Here is a 20,065-nt window from a genome sequence, read left to right on the forward strand (position 1 = left end):
CTTAACTTGTAGCCTGGCTCCATCCCTGTCTCTACACAGTCTCTCAGACCTACTAAACACATTACTCTGTCAGCAGATCCTGTGTTTCTATGTCCGTGCTGTCCCCTACCTCCACATATCCCATAGGGAATTACCTAGACAGAGGGCAGCTGCCTGCCAGGAAGGACATGGGCAAACCCTATGTGAGGCTCAACCAGCACAGGATGCTGAAGAGTCCCTCAGAAACTCTCAGTAGGTTTACGGAGACACTGTCTTCTCTTTAGAGTCCAGGTGACCTCCTGCTTCACAGCCACATGGAACTCCCCATACAAGTGCTCTTGGGTCTCCTGATAATGCACCCTGACTGGTGACTCCAGTGAGCATGGGTCTCTCTCTTTCTTAGACATCAGTCAGCAGGTCCCTTCCCAGTCCTCACAGGGTTCTCAGTCACCTTCCTGCAGGAGTTGATCCCACATCAAAGCATTGAGAACAAAGGGCAGCTTAGGACTCTTTGTCATAAAGGGCACATTGGAAGAACAGAGAGGAGAGTAGCCCTGGTGTGAGCTGTTGCTGTCCCAGAGCACAGGGGTGATTATCATTCTTGTTGCTCACTGTGTGGTCTTGAGGACTGAAACATATATACAGTGAAGCCACCTGGGGCACGAGGCAGGACTCAGTGTGGAAGGGACAGAGCAGGACCCTGGACACCATCCCTGACAGCAGTCAGCATTATCCTGGGAAGGGCCCCTGCCTACTAGGAGTCTGTACTCAGAGGAAGGAAGACAACAGAAATTGGGACAGTGCTATAGCAAATGTTATTACACATCATTCTCCACAGAGGGAGGACAGAGCAGGCAGCAGTGGTCTTGGTGGCCCTCTGTGTACTTTTATACAAAGGGTACACCTCCTGGTAGTATTTCCTGTCACAGGCGAGGAGAACAGTGCCTGACTGTGTGCGAGAAGAGGAGCTAAGGTAGAAGGAGAGGAATGGCTTCTTTAAGTTGACCACTGACCTCCATCTAGGTGCTGTGTTGTGCACACAAAAGATCATATACATCTGTTGCTACACACCCACACCCACCCACCCACACTCTCACACATGCACAAGTTAATGTGAGCTGGAGGTTTAAATGCTTTCAGTAGCTTTATTTATCAGAATTTCACCAAAACCTGGCCTCGCAAGGCCCAGAGATATTCATTCTTTCATCTACCCACATGTTTATGTCTGCAGAGATATATGGGGTTCTGGCCCACCCTGAGCAGCCAAAGAATTGCAGCTCTCCATGGGGAGCCAGAGCAAGGTAGCCTGCTGAGTTTCTTCCTAGGCCTAGGCTGCACTGGAGGCGGTGGCAGGCAGCTTGACACAGTGGCTTTGGAGGGCTGGAGAAGCTTCAGGAGAGAATACTCTTTCCATAGGGTGTTACAGCTTGCTAAAAAGGCACTCGTAGTTGGTCTTCGGTGAAATATTTTGTGCACTTTATTCCTTGTGGATAGAATCTTAAAAAACATTACATGCTTTCTATTGGTTTGGCCTGAGATGTTAGGTATGCCTCATCTGCATGTGGAAGAGCTTTGGGTATTGCCCTATGTGACTGATTATGGTGGCATGGTCACAAGTTCCAGTTCAGGAACTTGGTTGGGTTTAGATGTAAATGCCTACCTTTCTCAATTAGGAGAACTGCTGGGGTTCCTGAATCCACTTGACCTTACCCGGTTTTCTGTTTGGTGGTACAGTACATTGCCCCACACATCTGAGCCTGTCTACTTATTGAAATTTCCAGAAAGATTAAAGTAGTTTTTTTTCTACCAGGCTTTAGTGAACTTGAAGTCAGACCAGGCAGCCCATCTCAAAGTGGAATCAGAGTTGAGTGCATCCAGAGGGGAAAGATATCAAAAAGGTCAGAAGGTGAACACTGGGGCTTGCAGAGGAAGAGCTGAGGAAAGTCACCCACATCCCCCACCTCTTCTGAGCATGACCAGGCTTGTGAGGATAGTGAGGGTGGAGACACACAGTCAGGTGCACCAAGGGCATGGAGGTCATTTGCTCACTCTCTGACTTGTGTAGACACGCCCACCCACCTCCGCTGAGTGATGGATCCAAGCTTCTGTGGCCATAGGACCCTGTCTTTTTACCGAAGACAAAGGTCTCAACACTGATGGATTTATCTCTTTCCCCCCATCTTCCCTTTCATCCTGTGTTCACCCCCTCCATGGTCCAGCTCACTACTGAATCAGTAAGAGGAGCATTAGGAAGCCAAGGATCCAGACTCAACTCCAGTTATCCCCAGAGAGCTTCTCGTCAGGGATAGCATTGGGCTTCCTGTTAGAGGTGACAGCGAACAAGGCTTGGCTGACTGTCCAAGTCCCATAGGGTGTGGGATCAACTGTTTATCGCCATGACAGCTGCAGTCATGTAGGTCACCTGTGCACCTCATTCTCCTGAGCTTCAGTGGACAGGTGTCAGGACAGAAGCCAACTTTCTGATAGGTTAGGAGACTCACAGGAAAGCCAGGTTCCCAAGAGGAGGGGCAGAGGTGAGAGTTCTCCAGGCAGCCTCTCCTCCCATTGATGGCCAACTTGGCGATCCTCTACTATACACATGCTGCTGGAGCAATCAGTCCCTGTGTGTACTCCTTGGTTGGTGGTTTAGTCCCTGAGAGCTCTGAGGGTACTAGTTAGTTCATATTGTTGTTCATCCTAAGGGACTGCAAACTCTTCAGCTCCTTGGGTCCTTTCTCTAGCTCCTTCATTGGGGACCCTGTACTCAGTTCAATGGATGGCTGTGAGCCTCTACATCTGTATTAGTCAGGTACTGTCGGAGCCTCTCAGGGGATAGCTATATCAGGCTGACTTGTCCTTCCTTCAGTCTCTGCTCCATAGTTAGTCTCTGTAACTCCTTCCATGGGTATTTTGTTCCCCCTTTTAAGAAGGAATGAAGTGTCCATCTTTGGTCTTCCTTCTCCTTGAGTTCCTTGTGGTTTGTGGGTTGTTCTTCCTGTATTCCAAACTTCTGGGCTAATAACCACTTATCAGAGAGCGCATACCATGTGTGTTCTTTTGTGATTGGGTTACCTCACTCAGGATGATATTCTCCAGATCCATCATCCATTTGCCTATCAATTTCATAAATTCGTTGTTTTTAATTGCTGAGTAGATTCCAGGCAGCTTCTTATCCTCAGAGTTTCATTCTAGGGAAATCTCTTCTGTAGGTAAGTGGGACAGATGCTGTTGATGTGAGCAGCTCCCCCATCACCAGGTCAGAACATTGCTCATATCTAATCTTACCTCATAGGCACTGCAATGATCATGCACAGTGTGTTTTAGTGTAGGGAAACGGAGGCACATCAACCTCAGTAGCAGAATCAGGATCATACAGCCCAATCAGTAATGCATAAGATATGACTGTAGTCACAGCTCCAATTTCTCCTCCCTGAAATCTTTATTAGGTGTTAGCTATAGAGGGACCATTTGAGCTGTCCGAAGGATGACTCTCATTTGGTCCCCTCCTCTGTTTCTTTGCAGAACCTGTGACACAGCCCTTCATGAGAGTCACGGACACCACAGTCAGAGTACAGAGCTCAGTGGTCTTCACTTGCTTCTCAGAGAACATTGGGACCTCCATCCGTTGGCTCTTCAATAATCAGAGTGTGCAGCTCACAGAGAGGATGACATTGTCCCAGTCAAAGTGCCAGCTCAGCATAGATCCTGTCATGGAGGATGATGCTGGAGAGTACCAATGTGAGGTCTCCAACCCAATCAGCTCGAAGACCAGTGTCCCAGTCAGCCTGGCTGTTATGAATGAGTGACCCCTCCTCTCATCCTACAACAGAGCTGGGGCATTCCTTTGTCAAATGGAGAAAGGTTACATGGTAAAAATTGCTACTTATATACTGCCAGCATGGTGGCTCTTGCTTGTAGTCCTGTCAGAATCATGTGTAGAAAGACAGGCCGGCATTTAAAGTGAGACTCATTGTTGAAAGGAAAATAAAGACATCAATGTGCTAAACAATATTGCAATTGTATTAAGAGTTTAGATTGTGGATAAAGTATATAGCTACTGGTTTCAGGGGGTCCCCAAACTTCATGCTCTGAGTGCCCTGTTAACATGGTACAGTGTTTACACAGAGACAAACATGCTCTCCTATGCTCCAGAACCTTCACCTAACTCGAAGGCAACCTAGACATCAATCATCCATAGGAAGTGAGGAAGTGACAGAAGGGACTGCCCATGTCTCAGTGCACATAACTGGTTACACGATAGTTTTGATCCACAGTTTCTTTGATGCACAGACTTGAATTTTTTTGTGTAAAGGCCAACTGGAGTGTTTCTATCTCAAGAGTGGCAGTCACAGTGTGACCTTGCATTCAACTCTTTGTCATATAAATATATATGTAATATAGATGATATATGAAAATAAATATATTTGTGGCTTCCATCTGTGACCCGGAACTGACCCTGTGCCACAGCTTTCTGCACCCCAATACTGCCCTTAGATAGCTTATTCCCCATTAGTGCTGATACACATAAGCTCACAGGTGAGACCACCACTACTGCCCTGGTACAAGTAAGACCCACTCAGAGTCCACAGGACCCAGGAACCATGGAGCATCTGGGGATATGATCCTTCTAGTTTACTTCTGCACTTGGAGCTGACATTGTGCCATAGCTCTCTGCACCCCAATCCTAACCAGAGAGAATTTGTCTCCCAGGAGTGCTGATACACCTAAGATCACATGCTCATAGGCTCACAGGAGGGGAAACTCCAGTCAGAGACAGCAAAACCAAGTAACACCAGATGGTGAAAAGAAGTGCAAAAACATAAGCAACAGAAACCAAAGCTACTTGGCATCATCAGAATTGAGTTCTCCCACCACAGCAAACCCTGGATACCCCAACACATCCGAAAAGCAAGATTCTGATTTAAAATAACATCATAATATCATGATGATGATAGTGGATTTTAAGAAGGACATAAATAACTCCCTTAAAGAAATACAAGAGAACACAGGTAAACAGGTAGAAGCCCTTAAAGAGGAACTCATAAGTCCCTTAAATACAGAAAAACACAACCAAAATGTGAAGAAATTGAACAAAAACATCCAGGATCTAAAAATGGAAATAGAAACAATAATGAAATCACAAAGGGAGACAATCCTAGAGATAGAAAACCTAGGAAAGAGATCAGGAGTCATAGATGCAAGAATCACCAACAGAATACAAGAGATAGAAGAGAGACTCTCAGGGGCAGAAGATACCATAGAAAACCTTGACACAACAGTCAAGGAAAATGCAAAATGCAAAAAGCTCCTAACCCAAAACATCCAGGAAACCCAGGCCACAGTGAAAGATCAAACAAACCTAAGAATAATAGGTATAGAAGAGAGTGATGAGTCCCAACTCAAAGGGCCAGTAAATATCTTCAACAAAATTATAGAAGAAAACTTCCATAATCTAAAGAAAGAGATGCCCATAAACATACAAGAAGCCCACAGAACCCTAAATAAATTAGACCAGAAAATAAATTCCTCCCATTACATAATAATCCAAACATCAGATGAACAGAACAAAGAAAGAATATTAAAAGGAAAAAGGTCAAATAACATATAAAGGCAGACCTTTCCACAAATCCAGCCTTACAAAGGATAATAGATGGAAAATTCCAACAAAAGGAGGGAAACTACACCCAAGAAAAACTGAGAAATTAATCTTCTTATAACAAACCCAAAAGAAGATAGCCACACCAACATAATTCCAATTCTAAGAACAAAAATAACAGGAAGCAACAATCACTGGTCCTTAATATCTCTTAACATCAATGGACTCAATTCCCCAATAAAAAGATGCAGACTAACAGACTGGATATGTAAACAGGACCCAGCATTTTGCTGCATACAGGAAATGCACCTCAGTAACAAAGGCAGACACTACCTTGGAGTAAAAGGCTAGAAAAAAAATCCAAGCAAATGGTCCAAAGGAACAAGCTGGATTAGTCATTCTAATATCAAATAAAATCGACTTTCAACCAGAAGTTATCAGAAAAGATGAGGAAGAACACTTCATACTAATCAAAAACAAACAAACAACATAAAACCAAACCAAACCAAACCAAACAAAACTACCAAGATGAATTCTCAATTCTAAACATCTATCCCCCAAATGCAAGGGCACCCACATTCATAAAAGAAATGTTACTGAAGCTCAATGCACACATTGAACCTCATGCAATAATAGTAGGAGACTTCAACACCCTACTCTCACCAATGGATAGATCATGGAAACAGAAATTAAACAAAAACAGTGAAACTCATAGAAGTTATGAACCAAATGGACTTAACAGATATCTATAGAACATTTCAACTTAAAACAAAAGAATATACCTTCTTCTCAGCACCTCATGGTACCATCTCCAAAACTGACCATATGATCATTCACAAAACAGACCTCAACAGATACAAGAAGATTGAAGTAATATCATGCATCCTATCAGATCACCATGGACGAAGGCTGGTCTTCAATAACAACAAAAACAACAGAAATCCCATATACACATGGAAGCTGAACAACTCTCTCTACTCAATGATATTTTGGTCAGGGAAGAAATAAAGAAAGAAGTTAAAGACTTTTAGAATTTAATGAAAATGAAGGCAAAACATAACAAAGCAATGAAAACAAGGCTAAGAGGAAAACTCATAGCTCTGAGTGCCTCCAAAAAGAAATTGGAGAGGGCTTATGCTAGTAGCTTGACCGCACACCTGAAAGCTCTAGAACAAAAAGAAGCAAATACTCCCAAGAGGAGTAGACTGTGGCAGGAAATGATCAAACTCAGGGCTGAAATCAACCAACTAGAAACAAATAGAACTAAACAAAGAATCAACTAAACCAGGAGCTGGTTCTTTGAGAAAAGTCAACGAGATAGAGGAACCCTTAGCCAGACTAACCAGAGGGCACAGATACAGTATCCAGATTAACAAAATCAGAAATGAAAAGGGAGACATAATAACACAGAAACTGAGAAAATTTAAAATATCATGAGATCATACTACACATGCCTATACTCAACAAAACTGGAAAATCTGGATGAAATGGGTAATTTTCTAGACAGATACCATGTATCAAAATTAACTCAGGATCAGATAAGTCATTTAAACAGTTGATGACACCTAAATAAATAGAAGCAGTTATTAAATGTGTCCCAACCAAAAGAGCCCAGGACCAGATTGTTTTAGTGCAGAATTCTATCAAACTTTCAAAGAAGTCCAAATACCAATACTCTTCAAATTATTCCACAAAATAGAAATAGAAAGAACACTACCCAATTTGTTCTGTGAATCCACAGCTACACTGATACCAAAGACCCAACAAGAAAGAGAACTTCAGACCAATTTCTCTTATGAATATCATGCAAAAATAAAATTCTCTCAAGCCAAATCCAGGAACACATGAAAACGATCATTCACCATGAACAAGTAGGCTTTATCCTAGGGATACGGGAATAGTTCAATACATGAAAATCTATCAACTTAGTCCACTGTATAAACTAAGTAAAAAGACCCACATGATCATCTCATGAGATGCTGAAAGAGCATTTGACAAAATCAGACACACCTTCATGATAAAAGTTTTAGAAAGATTGGGAATTCAAGGCCCATACCAAAACATGGTAAAAGCAATATACAGCAAACCAGTAGCCAACATCAAACTGAATGGAGAGAAACTTGAAGCAATCCCACTAAAATCAGGGACTAGACAAGGCTGCCCACTCTCTCCCTACCTATTCAATATAGTACTCAAAGTTCTAGCCAGAACAATTAGACAACAAAAAGAGGTCAAAGGGATACATATTAGCAACGAGGAAGTCAAGGTATTACTATTTGCAGATGATATGATCGTATACATAAGTGACCCCCAAAATTCCACCAGAGAACTCCTAAACCTGATAAACAACTTCAGCGAAGTGGCTGGATATAAAATTAACTCAAACAAATCAGTAGCCTTCCTCTACTCAAAGAATAAACAGAATGAGAAAGAAATTAGGGAAATGACACCCTTTACAGTAGTCATAAATAATATAAAATATCTTTGTGTGACTCTAACCAAGCAAGTGAAAGATGTGTATTACAAGAACTTCATTGCCTCTTAAGAACTAAATTAAAAAAGACCTCAGAAAATGGAAAGATCTCACATGCTCATGGATTGGCAGGATTCACATAGTAAAAATGTCCATCTTACTGATTCAATGCAATCCCCATCAAAATTCCAACTCAATTCTTCACAGAGATAGAAAGAGCAATTTTCAAATTAATTTGGTACAACAAAAAGCCCAGGATAATGAGAACTATTCCCAACAATAAAAGTCCTTCTGGGGGAAATCACCATCCCTGACATCAAGCTTTACTACAGAGTAATACTGATAAAAACTGCATGGTATTGGTGCAGAGACATGCAGGTAGTCAATGGATTAGAACTGAAGACACAGAATTCAACCCACACACCTATGGTCACCTGATTTTTGACAAAGAAGTCAAAACCACCTAGTGGAAAAAAGACAGCATATTCAACAAATGGTGCTGACTCAAATGGCAGTTGGCCTGTAAAAGAATGCAAATTGATCCATTCTTATCTCCTTGTACAAAGCTCAAGTCAAAGTGGATCAAGGACCTCCACATAAAACCAGGTACATGGAATCTAATATAAGAGAAAGTGGGAAAGAGCCTCAAACACATGGGCACAGGGGAAAATTTTCTGAACAGAACACCAATGTCCCAGGCTCCAAGATCAACTATAGATAAATGGGATCTCATAAAGTTGAAAAGCTTCTGTAAGGCAAAGGACACTGTCAATAGGACAAAACGGCAACCAACAGATTGGGAAAAGATCTTTACGAACTCTACATTTGATAGAGGGCTAATAGCCAATATATACAAAAGACTAAAGAAGTTAGACTCCAGAGAATCAAATAACCCTACTAAAAATGGGGTACAGAGATAAACAAAGAATTCTCAACAGAGGAATACTGAATGACCAAGAAGCACCTAAAGAAATGTTCAACATCCTTAGTCATCAGGGAAATGCAAATCAAAATGACCATGAGAATTCACCTCACACCAGTCAGAATGTCTAGGATAAAAAACTCAGATGACAGCAGATTCTGGCAAGCATGTGGAGAAAGAGGAACACTCCTTCATTGCTGGTGCGATTACAAGCTTGTACAACCACTCTGGAAATCAGTCTGGTCGTTCCTCAGAAAACTGGATATAGCACTACCTGAGGACTCAGCTATACCACTCCTGGGCATGTACCCAGAAGATGTTCCAACATATAAGAAGGACATATGGTCCGCCATGTTCATAGCAGTCTTATTTATAATAACCAGTAGCTGGAAAGAATCCAGATGTCTCTCAGCAGAGGAATAGATACAGAAAATATGGTACATTTACACAATGGAGTAATACTCAGCTATTAAAAACAATGACTTCATGAAATTCACAGGCAGATGGATGGAAATAGAAAATATCCTGAGTTAGGTAACCCAGTCACAAAAGAACACACATGGTATGTACTCATTGATAAGTGGATATTAGGAAAAAAAGCTTTTAATACTCACAATACACCTCACAAACCATATGAAGCTCAAGAAGAAGGAAGACCAAAGTGTGGATGCTTCAGTCCTACTTAAAATAAAATAGTCATGGGAATAAAATAGTCATAGGAGCTAGAGGGAGGGAGGGTCTTGGGAGGGAGAGAAGGGAGAGGAGAAAAGAGGGGCAGAATCAGGTGTGGGAGAATACTGGTGGGATGTACAGAGGGTCAGGAAATCAAACAGAAGTGTGTAGCAGTGGGGGATGGTGAACTAGGGGAAGCCACCAGAAGCTCCCAGATGCCCGGAAAGCAAGAGGCTCCCAGAACCAATGGGGATAGTATTAGCTGAAATACCCAACAAAATGGTGAGAGAACCTATAGAGACAATATCCAGATGTTAGGCATGGCCCCTGGTTGAGGGATGGGGCCACCCACCCATCTCAAAAATTTTAACCTAGAATTGCTTCTGTCTAAAGGAAATACAGAGACAAATAGTGGAGCAGAGACTGAAGGAAAGAGCATTCAGAGACTGCCCCACTTGGGGATCTATCCCATATGCAGCCATCAAACCCAGACAGTATTGCTGATACCAAGAAGTGGTTGCTTACAGGAGCTTGATATAGTTGTCTACGGAGAGGTTCTACCAGCACCAGACCAATATAGATATGGATGCTTGCAGCCAACCATTGGACTGAGCATGGGGACCCCAATGGTAGAGTTAGAATGTCTTAGTCAGGGTTTCTATTCCTGGACAAAACATCACAATCAAGAAGCATGTCGGGGAGGAAAGGATATATTCAGCTTATACTTCCATACTGCTGTTCATCACCAAAGGAAGTCAGGGCTGGAATTAAAGCAGGTCAGGATGCAGGAGCTGATGCAGAGGCCATGGTGGATGTTAGTTACTGGCTTGCTTCCCCTGGCTTGCTCAGTTTGTTTTTTTATAGAACCCAAGACTACTAGCCCAGAGATAGCACCACCCACAAGGGGACCTCCCCCCTTGATCACTAATTGAGAAAAATGCCTTACAACTGGATCTCATGAAGGCATTTTTTTCACCTGAAGTTCCTTTCTCTGTGATAACTCCAGCTTGTGTCAAGTTGACACAAAACCAACCAGTACATAGGGGAAAGACTGAAGGAGCTGAAGGGGTTTGCAACTCTATATAAAGAACAACAATATCAACCAACCAGATCCCCTGGTGCTCCTGAGGATTAAACCACCAACCAAAGAGTACACATGGAGGGACCCATGACTCCAGCTACATATACAGCAGAGGATGGCCTTCTCTGGCATCAATGGGAGGGGAGGCCCTTGGTCCTGTGAAGGTTCGATGCCCCAGCATAGGGGAACTACCATGGTGAGCATAGATAGGGTGGTGAGGTGGGAGTGGGTTTGTGGGTGGGGGGAAGACCCTCACAGAAGCAGGGGTAGGGGAGTGGGATAGGGGGTTTGTGGATGGGAAACAGGGAAGAGGGATAACATTTGAAATGTAAATAAATAAAATAACCAATAAAAGTATAAATATACAATATATTCAACTATATATAATATATTATGTTTATATGGGATTTTTTCCCCCTCTAGCTGCTTTGAATCTCACAGCTGGGTGGCATAAAGCTTGTTTATACTGTCATGTGACCATTGCCACTACCTATTTCTAAAGTATTTCTGAACTTATCCTGCTCCTTCCAGCTGTGTCTAACCCCATCTCCTGTTGTCTATGCATTTGAACAAACATATCATCTTGTTATCTGAGGTCAATGTTAGTTCCCAGAAACACAGCTCAGGTGGGTGTTTTTGCTTACCAGTTCCAGAAACTTCTATAGATTCTTTAGGATTTTCTCCAAATAACTTTCATGTTATCTACAGATATATTTTACAGCTGATTGTTTGACCACCTTCCATTTCTTTGTGTTGCCAAGGGAATATCAAGGAGAAGTGGTCACAGCAGCATCCTTGTGTTGCTCATGTTCTTAGAGGGAAAGCTGTCAGTGTCCCCACTGAGTCGTGAGTTGGTTTTTGGTATCTACATGCACCCCTACTGCGCTGGCATAGTCTTCTACCCCTAGTTTGTCTGTTTTCATCATTAAAAATCTATCCACACTTGTTAAATGTCTTCATTGATTCAGTCGTGAGTTACCTGTAGAGTCTGTTTTATGTCTCTTCACGCTTCCGTCTCTGTTGGTTCTGAGCTTCTGGGTATGTGTCTGCTTCATCTCAGTCAGCCTACAGTTAGCACATAAGTATTGAGTGCTCATGGAGTTCTTAGTACTCTGAAGAGTGGACAGTAAGGTCTCAAATTCCATTTCTGGTATTTATAATGGTAATCTCTTAAACACAATGTTAATCTCATTAAAGGTTGTCAATATGGTTAATCTGTCTGAAGAATAAACTTTTGATCCAGTGATTTTTCTACTATTATTTATTTATTTATTTATTTATTTATATCATTATTCTAATCTGTGGGAACTCCAGCAGGGACTATGGAGGAAAGGTGCTGCCTGGCTTGTACTCCAAGGTTTGTTCAGTTACCTTCTCCTTGTACATCTCAGGACCACCTGCCTAGGAATGGCACCACCCACAGTGGGCTGTGACTTTATACATCAATCAATAATCACGTAAATGCTTCAGGTACACACCCACAGACCGAGATGATGGAGGCAATTTCTTGAGTTTCTCCAGGTATCTCTATCTTGTGTCAGGTGCTACATACTAACCAACACATGTGTTGAGCATACCTGTCCCATCAGGAGATTTTCAGCAAAGTCTAGTGCCTAGTTTCTATAGGTCAGATTATCCATATTCACCTAAATCTCAAGAAAGCTCTCCATGTGGTTCCCACATCTGAGAGAAGGGATGTTAATAACCAAGGACTAAAAGGCTCTGTTTCAAAGCCTGCCTGACCCTTCATGTTCCTAGATCATTCCTAGATTCATGCTTCCATAAGACAGTAGTGGCTCATGTTAATCATCATGAAACATCTGAGCAGAATGGCTCCGGTTGTGGTTCAGCTGTACTACTGAGCTAAGAGAGGGCCTGCTCTTGGTCTCTTGGCTCAAGTTCCTGTTCACATATCAAGTCCTGAGGAAAGTCTGTGAGGCTTCTCACTGAAGCAACATGGGCACCTGTGGAGAGCGGTAGAGCTGGAGAGGCATTCGCCTTGACAAGATGGCATCTACATCCGCTGTCGACTCCTGGTAAACAACTGTTTGCGCATGTGCGTAGAGTGAAAAGACGCCAAGTCATGGCCATCCTGGGGTGTCACGTGGGGTGATGAGCAAACAGCCAATCATGGGCGGACACGCCGCGCTGTGGGTGGACATGCTGCACTGTGGTGTATATAAGCAGTGCCGATTATTGGCTCGGTCCTTTTTCTCCTCTTCATGATGCAATAAATGCTTGCTGCAGAAGGATCCTAGAGTCCGCGTGTCTTCTTGCTGGTGAGACGACTGCGCGGGCAACAGGCACCTACCTGTAGGGCAGGCTTAGCCAGAAAAGCCTTGGTCGGGCGCGGTGCTGGCTCATGTAGAGCAGTGGAGGTCAGTGCATCTGGAGGGACACAATGCTATGTGCTGTAAGGCAGTCCTAGGTCTGCCTAAGCTCTGTAGATTAGCTCACACAGGATGCCCCACCTTCTCTGAGCACTCAGATCCTCTGCATCTGCCTGAAATTCACCTCCTCATGCATTTTCCTTGGACTTTGGTTGGCAGGGAGATGAGATACCAACATACTTGCATGGGTCAGAGGTCCCACACGGGGGAACCTCCTGTCTGCTGTCTGCACTGCATTGTTACAACCACAAGCAACAACTCCAGCCCAGTGGAGGCTGAGAACTTGGTAGCATTAACATGTGAACATGAGATTCAGGATATAATCTACCCTGTGGTAGATAAGTGGTCAGAGCCTGTCAGAAGGTGGCAGGCTGAGGCTGTTTGAGATCCATAAAACACTCTAATCTGAGTCATGAGGACTGACACTGAGTACCAGTCAATCCTAATCCTTCCACGTTGATGTTCCACCCCTGAGTCTCCATCTCCTTGCATCTCTGATTTCTTTTATCTAACTACAAATCTAACCTGAAATGTGATTCCAATATCTCCAAGCCTAGGGCTGTCTAGGGTGGTGGCAGGGACTTTCCAGGAAAGAATGTCCTTAAAGGCATGCTGATTGAATTTTGTCACAAACTCATGACCTCTGTCCCCTTCATTAATCTCTACAGTGGCTATTCTGTAGACTGGACACCATGGTTTTGACCTGTGACAACACCCTTCTATTTCCACAATGAGAGGAGAAAACTCAGAGATGGGGGCCAGCAGCTCAGAGCTCTGCTCCAAGATATGCTCCTGCTTCACACATAACTGGCTCTGCTCTGTGGTTGAAGAAGTTTCCTGGTAGGCCTTCCCGAGTCAGGATAATAGAGGTCTACAATGATTTGATGATGCGACTTAATTGGTTCTTCTTAAGGTTAAACATACATTAGTGATGGACATCAGAAAATCAGGAGCAGGGAATTTGCAACGTGAACCTCAGGGTAGGATCACTCAGATCTGAGTCCTGGCTCTGAAGATACAGCTGTGAGAGCACATATGGTGCTCATAGACAGAAATGATGTGCACTCTCTTGAAGAATTGGGAGTTTCCTGTCCTGGATAGCACTAACTGTCAAACTGACATGGCATAAAGTATCCATGTGGTGACTAGTTCTCAATGGAGACAGACATCTTAATCCAGTCTTCAGAATTGTCTGTGATTGTCTTAATGGATGTAGGAGGATGGAGGTTACTATGGCAGTGCCATCCCTATGTCGGTGGTCTTGGGCCATATAGATAGATAGGTAGATAGATATGTGGATAGATAGAGACACAGAGAGAAACAGAGACAGAGACAGAGAAATACACAGAATGACAGATAGATTGATAGATACAGAGACAAAAAGACAGAGCTGATAATTAGCTGTCCTTCTCAGCTCCTGCCTTCAAGTTCCTGTCTCAAATTTCTGTCCTATCTTCACTTTGGAGTGGATTTGACTTCAAGGTTCCTATGGAGAAGTAGCAATAATATCAATTAATAATAATAGTAGTAATAATAATATATATACAGAATCAGGACTTTCCTTTGATGATTCTTTTGAGGTATTTGCTTCTTCCTGATTCTGCCCATCCTCTGGATGCATAACATCTCTGTCTCTTACCAGGAGTTCCCAGAACAAATCTTGAACCCCCCCTTAGATTCACCCCTTACTGCCTGGAGTCACAGTGAGCAGGGTGACTAGCCCCACAATATACTTGTGCCCAAGTGTTAGGCCGCCTCACAGCACTTGAGCCTGGAGGCCATTCCTGCTGTAGCCACAGGCATGAGCTGCAGGTCTCCTCATGTTCTCTAGGGGCCAACATAGAGACACAGAATCAACACTTAGAAAGTTATTTAATGGGGTTGCTTCTGGTCTGACTTGGGTGATATAAAGATACATCATCCACACTCAGAAAATTATTTCATTGTGTGTATACCATGCCTTTATTACCCATCCATCAGCTGAAGGCTGTTTAAGTTGTCTCCAATTTCTAGCTCCTGTGCCTAGAGTAACAATGACCGTGGCTGAGCAGGAGTCTGTGGAGTAGGATGTCAAGTCTTTTGACCAAATGCCAGGAGTGGTGTAGCTGGGTCATGTGGCAGGTTTACTATTATTATTACTACTACTACTACTACTACTACTACTACTACTACTACTACTACTACTACTACTACTGCTGCTGCTGCTATTATTAATTGTTATTGTTGCTACTTCTCCATAGGATTCCTATAGTGGTTGCACCAGTTCGCAACCCCACCAATGGTGAATGAGAGCTCCCCTTTCCTCCCATCCCCAGTAGCAGTTTTGTAGGGTGCTAATCATTCTGAATAGGGTAATGTGAAATCTCAATGTAGTTTTAATTTATATTTCCCTAATTGCTGAGGATGATGAACACTTTTGTGGATATTTCTCAGTCATCTATTTTTCCTTTTTTGAAAGCTCTCTGTTCAGATCCATGGCCATTTTAAACATGTGTCCTCTCTCTTCTTCTCTCCCTCTCTTCATCCTCCTCTCTCTGTCTCTCTGTCTGTCTCTCTGTCTTTCTCTGTCTTTGCCTGCCTGCCTGCCTGCCTGCCTGTCTGTCTGTCTGTCTGTCTGTCTCCCTCTCTTATAATTTCTTTGGTTTTGGAGACAGCATCTCTCTACACAGTCCTGGCTGTCCTGGAACTCACTCTGTTGACCAGGCTGGCCTTGAACTCACAGAGCTCCACTACCTCTGCCTCCTGAGTACTGGGATTTGAGGCTTGTGCCTCTATACTAGGCTCTGCTTGTTTTCTTGTCTTTTTGTTTTTGAGTTGAGCATATATGTTCTGGGTTTTAATCTCCTGTCCAATGTCTATCTGAGAAAGAATTTCTCCTACTCTACGGCTCTTTTCACATGTGTGCTTTCCTTGCTGCACAGAAGTGTTTTTATTTTTATGAAGTACTATTGTCAGTTGATGGTCTTAATCTCTGGGTACATGGAGTCCTGTTCAGAAAGTCCTTTCCTACACTTGTATCATAAGGACTCTGCCTATGTTTTATTATAGAACTTTCAGTGTTTCCCATTTCACATTGAGGTCAGTGACCCATTTGGAGTTAACTTTTCTGCATGGTGACTGATGGTGGTCTATATAAATTCTTCCTCATGTGGACATTCTGTTTTCCCAGCAGCACTTCTTTTTTATTAGATGTTTTCTTTATTTACAATACCTCCTTTCCCAGGTTCCCTTCCAAAAGAAAAAAGAAAAATAATATGAAATAAGAAAAAAATAAAAATACCCCCCCCAAACTAAAACAATCCCCCGTTCCCTCCCCCTTCCCCCTGCTCACCACCCCACCCTCTCCTACTTCCTGGCCCTGGCATTCCCTACACCAGGGCATAGAACCTTCACAGGGCCAAGGTCCTCTCCTCCCATTGATGACTGACTTGGCCATCCTCTGCTATACACATGCTGCTGGAGCCATGAGTCCCACCATGTGTACTCTTTGGTTGGAGTTTAGTCCCTGGGAGCTCTGAGGGTACTAGTTAGTTCATATTGTAGTTCATGCTAAGGGGCTGCAAACCCTTCAGCTCCTTGGGTCCTTTCTCTAGCTCCTTCATTGGGGAGCCTGTACTCAGTCAAATGGTTGACTGTGGGCCTCTACTTCTGTATTAGTTGTGTACTGTCAGAGCCTCTCAGGAGACAGCTATCTCAGGCTCTTGTCATCCAGCACTTGTTGGCATCCACAATAGTGTCTAGATTTGATGACTGAATATGGGTAGGATTCCCAGTTGTAGCAGTCTCTGAATTGTCCTTCCTTTAGTCTCTGCTCCAAAGTTATCCTCTACAACTCCTTCCATGGGTATTTTGTTCCCCCTTTTAAGAAGGAATGAAGTATCTTCATTTTGGGCTTCCTTCTTCTCGAGTTTCTTACTGTTTGTGGTTTGTACTTTGTGTATTCCGATCTTCTAGGCTCATATCCACTTACCAGAGAATGCATACCATGTGTTCTTTTGTGATTGGGTTACCTCACTCAGGATGATATTCTCCAGGTCCATCCATTTCCCCAAGAATTTCATAAATTCATTGTTTTTAATAGCTGAGTAGTACTCCATTGTGTAGATGTACCACATTTTCTGTATCCATTCCTCTGTTGATGGACATCTAGGTTGTTTCCAGTTTCTGGCTATTATAAATAAGGCTGCTAAGAACATAGTGGAGCATGTGTCCTTATTACATGTTGGAGCATCTTCTGGGCCAGTAGCACTTGTTGAAGATGACGGCTTTTCTTCCGGGCATGTTTTGTCATCTCTGTCAAATGTCAGATGGATGTTACTACATACACTCATGTTTGGTTCCTCGGTTTTGGTTCCATTATTCTCCATGTCTGCTTTTGTATCAGTAACATCCTGGTTAATTACTATAGCTCTGTAATAATTTGAAATCTGCAAATGGCAATCCATTTAGTATTGGTCTCTTGTTCAGGATAGCTCTGGGTGTCTATGGTCTTTTGCAGTGCCATATACATTTTTAAAGCATTTCTTCTCTTTCTGTGAAAAATGTTGGGGATTTTGATTGGAATTACATTGAGTCTGCCAATTGACTTGTTAAAAAATTTGTTTCACAGCATTACTTACACCAGTCCATGAACATGTAATGCCTTTCCTTTTTTTTTTTAGTGTCTCCCTCAATCTCTTTCTTAAGAGATTTGAGGTTTTCATTGTAGAAGACTTTCACCTCCTCCTAGGTTTATTCCTGGGTTTTCTGAGGCCACTGCTTATGGTAGTTTGGCCATGACATGTTTCATAGTGTGTTTGCTGTTGGTGGAGAGAGAAACTACTGACTTTCATAAATTGGTTTTGTACCCTGACACTTTGCTGAGATTCTTGATTGTTTCTTGATGCTCTCTGTTGGAATTTTAGGATCTCTTTTGTATAATACCATGCCTTCTGCAAATAGGGACATTTAGACTTCCTCTTTTCCTACTTGTATTCCTTTAATTTCCTTCTATTGTGTAATAGCTCTAGACAGTGCTTCCAGTCCTGTATTGAAGAGGAGTGAAGACAGTGGTTCCTGTCTGCTTCCTGGTTTAAGTGAGATTGCTTCAACATTTTGTTCTTTTTAATGCTATTGGTTGTAGGCTTGTTACATATAGTGTTTATTACATTGATGTATGTTCTCTTCATCCCTTACTCCCTCAAGGACTTTTTGTGGTTTTGTTTTTTGGTTTTAAGGCATTTATTGTATAAAGGTAGAGAAAGGGAGAAGAGTAGAGAAGCAGAGGCTGGCCATGGCCACATGGAAAGAGGGGGAAGGGAGGGGAGGAGAAGGAGCAAGAGGTGAGAGTAAGAGCAAGAGCTCAAGAACCCTCAAGGACTTTCATCATGAAGGCATGTAAGATTTTATCAAAGACTTTATTTCTGCATGATTATATAGCTTATGTTTAAGAGTGTTATATCTATCTATCTATCTATCTATCTATCTATCTATCTACCTACCTACCTACCTACCTACTTACCTACCTACCTATTGGAATACTGTTTAGATATAAAGACAAAGAAATAAGAAAATTAACAGGAAAATGGGTGGAACTAGAAAATATACTGATCATAGGAACCAAAACCGAGACCAAAGACAAATTCCCCATGTTCTTTCCCACTTGTAGTTAGCAGATTAGTATCTTCAGACATATAAGCTTAACCACAGATAGTTAGAGAAACCAGGAAAGTTAAGAGACCATAAAGATAGGAAACATAACTGATTGGAGTGGATGTGCCATCTGCTCTTCCCCATACATTGCTCTAGGTCTCTCTTTTTCTTGGTGTGATAACACACTGAGCAACAGCATTTTAGGGGAAGAGTAGAATGTCCATTTCCTTTCTGGGTCTGGGTCATTTTGTAGCATGGAAGGATATCAAAGCACAAAACAAGATTATGGCTGGCTCATTCAGTAGCTCGCTCCCTGGCTTATGCTTAGATAGTTTTCTTATACAACCTATACGATCAGGGACTATCTGCCTAGGAATGGTGCTGCCTATAATGGCCTGGGTCCTCCTTCCTCAATTAAGAGACCACGAGGCAGGAGGAGCACTGGAGAATATAATACTGGGTCCAAGTACTATGGAGAAGAAATGGGAAAAACAAGGAGGTCTTTACTGTGGATAAGGAGTAAGGGCAATAATGAAGGAGAAGGAAGTGGAGATATAAGTAACACTAAAGAGGTTTGAAAAATCTACTAGAAGGTCATATTAGTTTATATTTACCTAAGCTTGTATATTTAAATGAGGCTGTACTTCATGGAGTGACAATACTCCCCCTAAGAGCCATCAAATAACAAAAATACAGTACTAGGGATGAGAAACTTCCCTTCAAATTGTTGTTCAGTTTAGTTCAAGACTTCCCAAATGATATACTCCATTGATGTTACCCTCGATTGCCTCCTAAAAATTGTAGATGGATTCCTCTTGTTGAAGACACTATGCACTATGGGACACAAGGCTGGGACACAAGGTTGGAGGTGTTAGCTGAATCTGAACCAGAAATCTCCTCACTGAGGCTGAGACCTTATAGTACTTGAAGGTTCTAGGCAAGCTGACAACAGAGGAAACAATTCATAGTCCTACCCAGTTGTGATCCTATAAAACCATAGCTCTGACTACCATGACAAGATCCCTAAAGGTGCAACAGTGGCACATCCATCTTGGAGGAAACCAACAACTGTCTAATAGGACTTAAGCCCTGCTCAATAGGAGGGAAATCATGCCTGGTTCTAGAATCTTAATCAAATACTCATGGTTAGTGGAGCCATGAATCCTAGAGGAGAACCTTTTATGGCTAATTTCCTATATCAGTATAATTTCTAGATTCATTTTAAATGCATATCTACCGATAAATATTGCTGCCATCATCATCATCATCATCATCATCATCATCATCATCTTCTTCTTCTTCTTCTTCTTCTTCTTCTTCT

General features: G+C 42.5%; 1 protein-coding gene across 3 annotated transcripts in view; it reads left to right on the forward strand.

Annotated features, from left to right (window-relative positions):
• LOC116101691 (pregnancy-specific glycoprotein 22-like) overlaps positions 1-20,065 on the forward strand; it is an 80,589-nt gene that overhangs the window by 60,229 nt on the left and 295 nt on the right. For 2 of the 3 annotated variants that reach the window (XM_031385458.1, XM_031385462.1), the window contains one exon: positions 3,502-3,785. In XM_031385458.1, coding sequence (XP_031241318.1) covers positions 3,502-3,785 — 284 coding nt within the window. Of the gene's footprint in view, positions 1-3,501; positions 3,786-20,065 lie in introns of those variants that run through there. The other variant, XM_031385457.1, reaches the window with a different exon arrangement.

This window comes from Mastomys coucha, unplaced genomic scaffold, assembly GCF_008632895.1.
Source record: "Mastomys coucha isolate ucsf_1 unplaced genomic scaffold, UCSF_Mcou_1 pScaffold21, whole genome shotgun sequence".
NCBI lineage: Eukaryota > Metazoa > Chordata > Mammalia > Rodentia > Muridae > Mastomys > Mastomys coucha.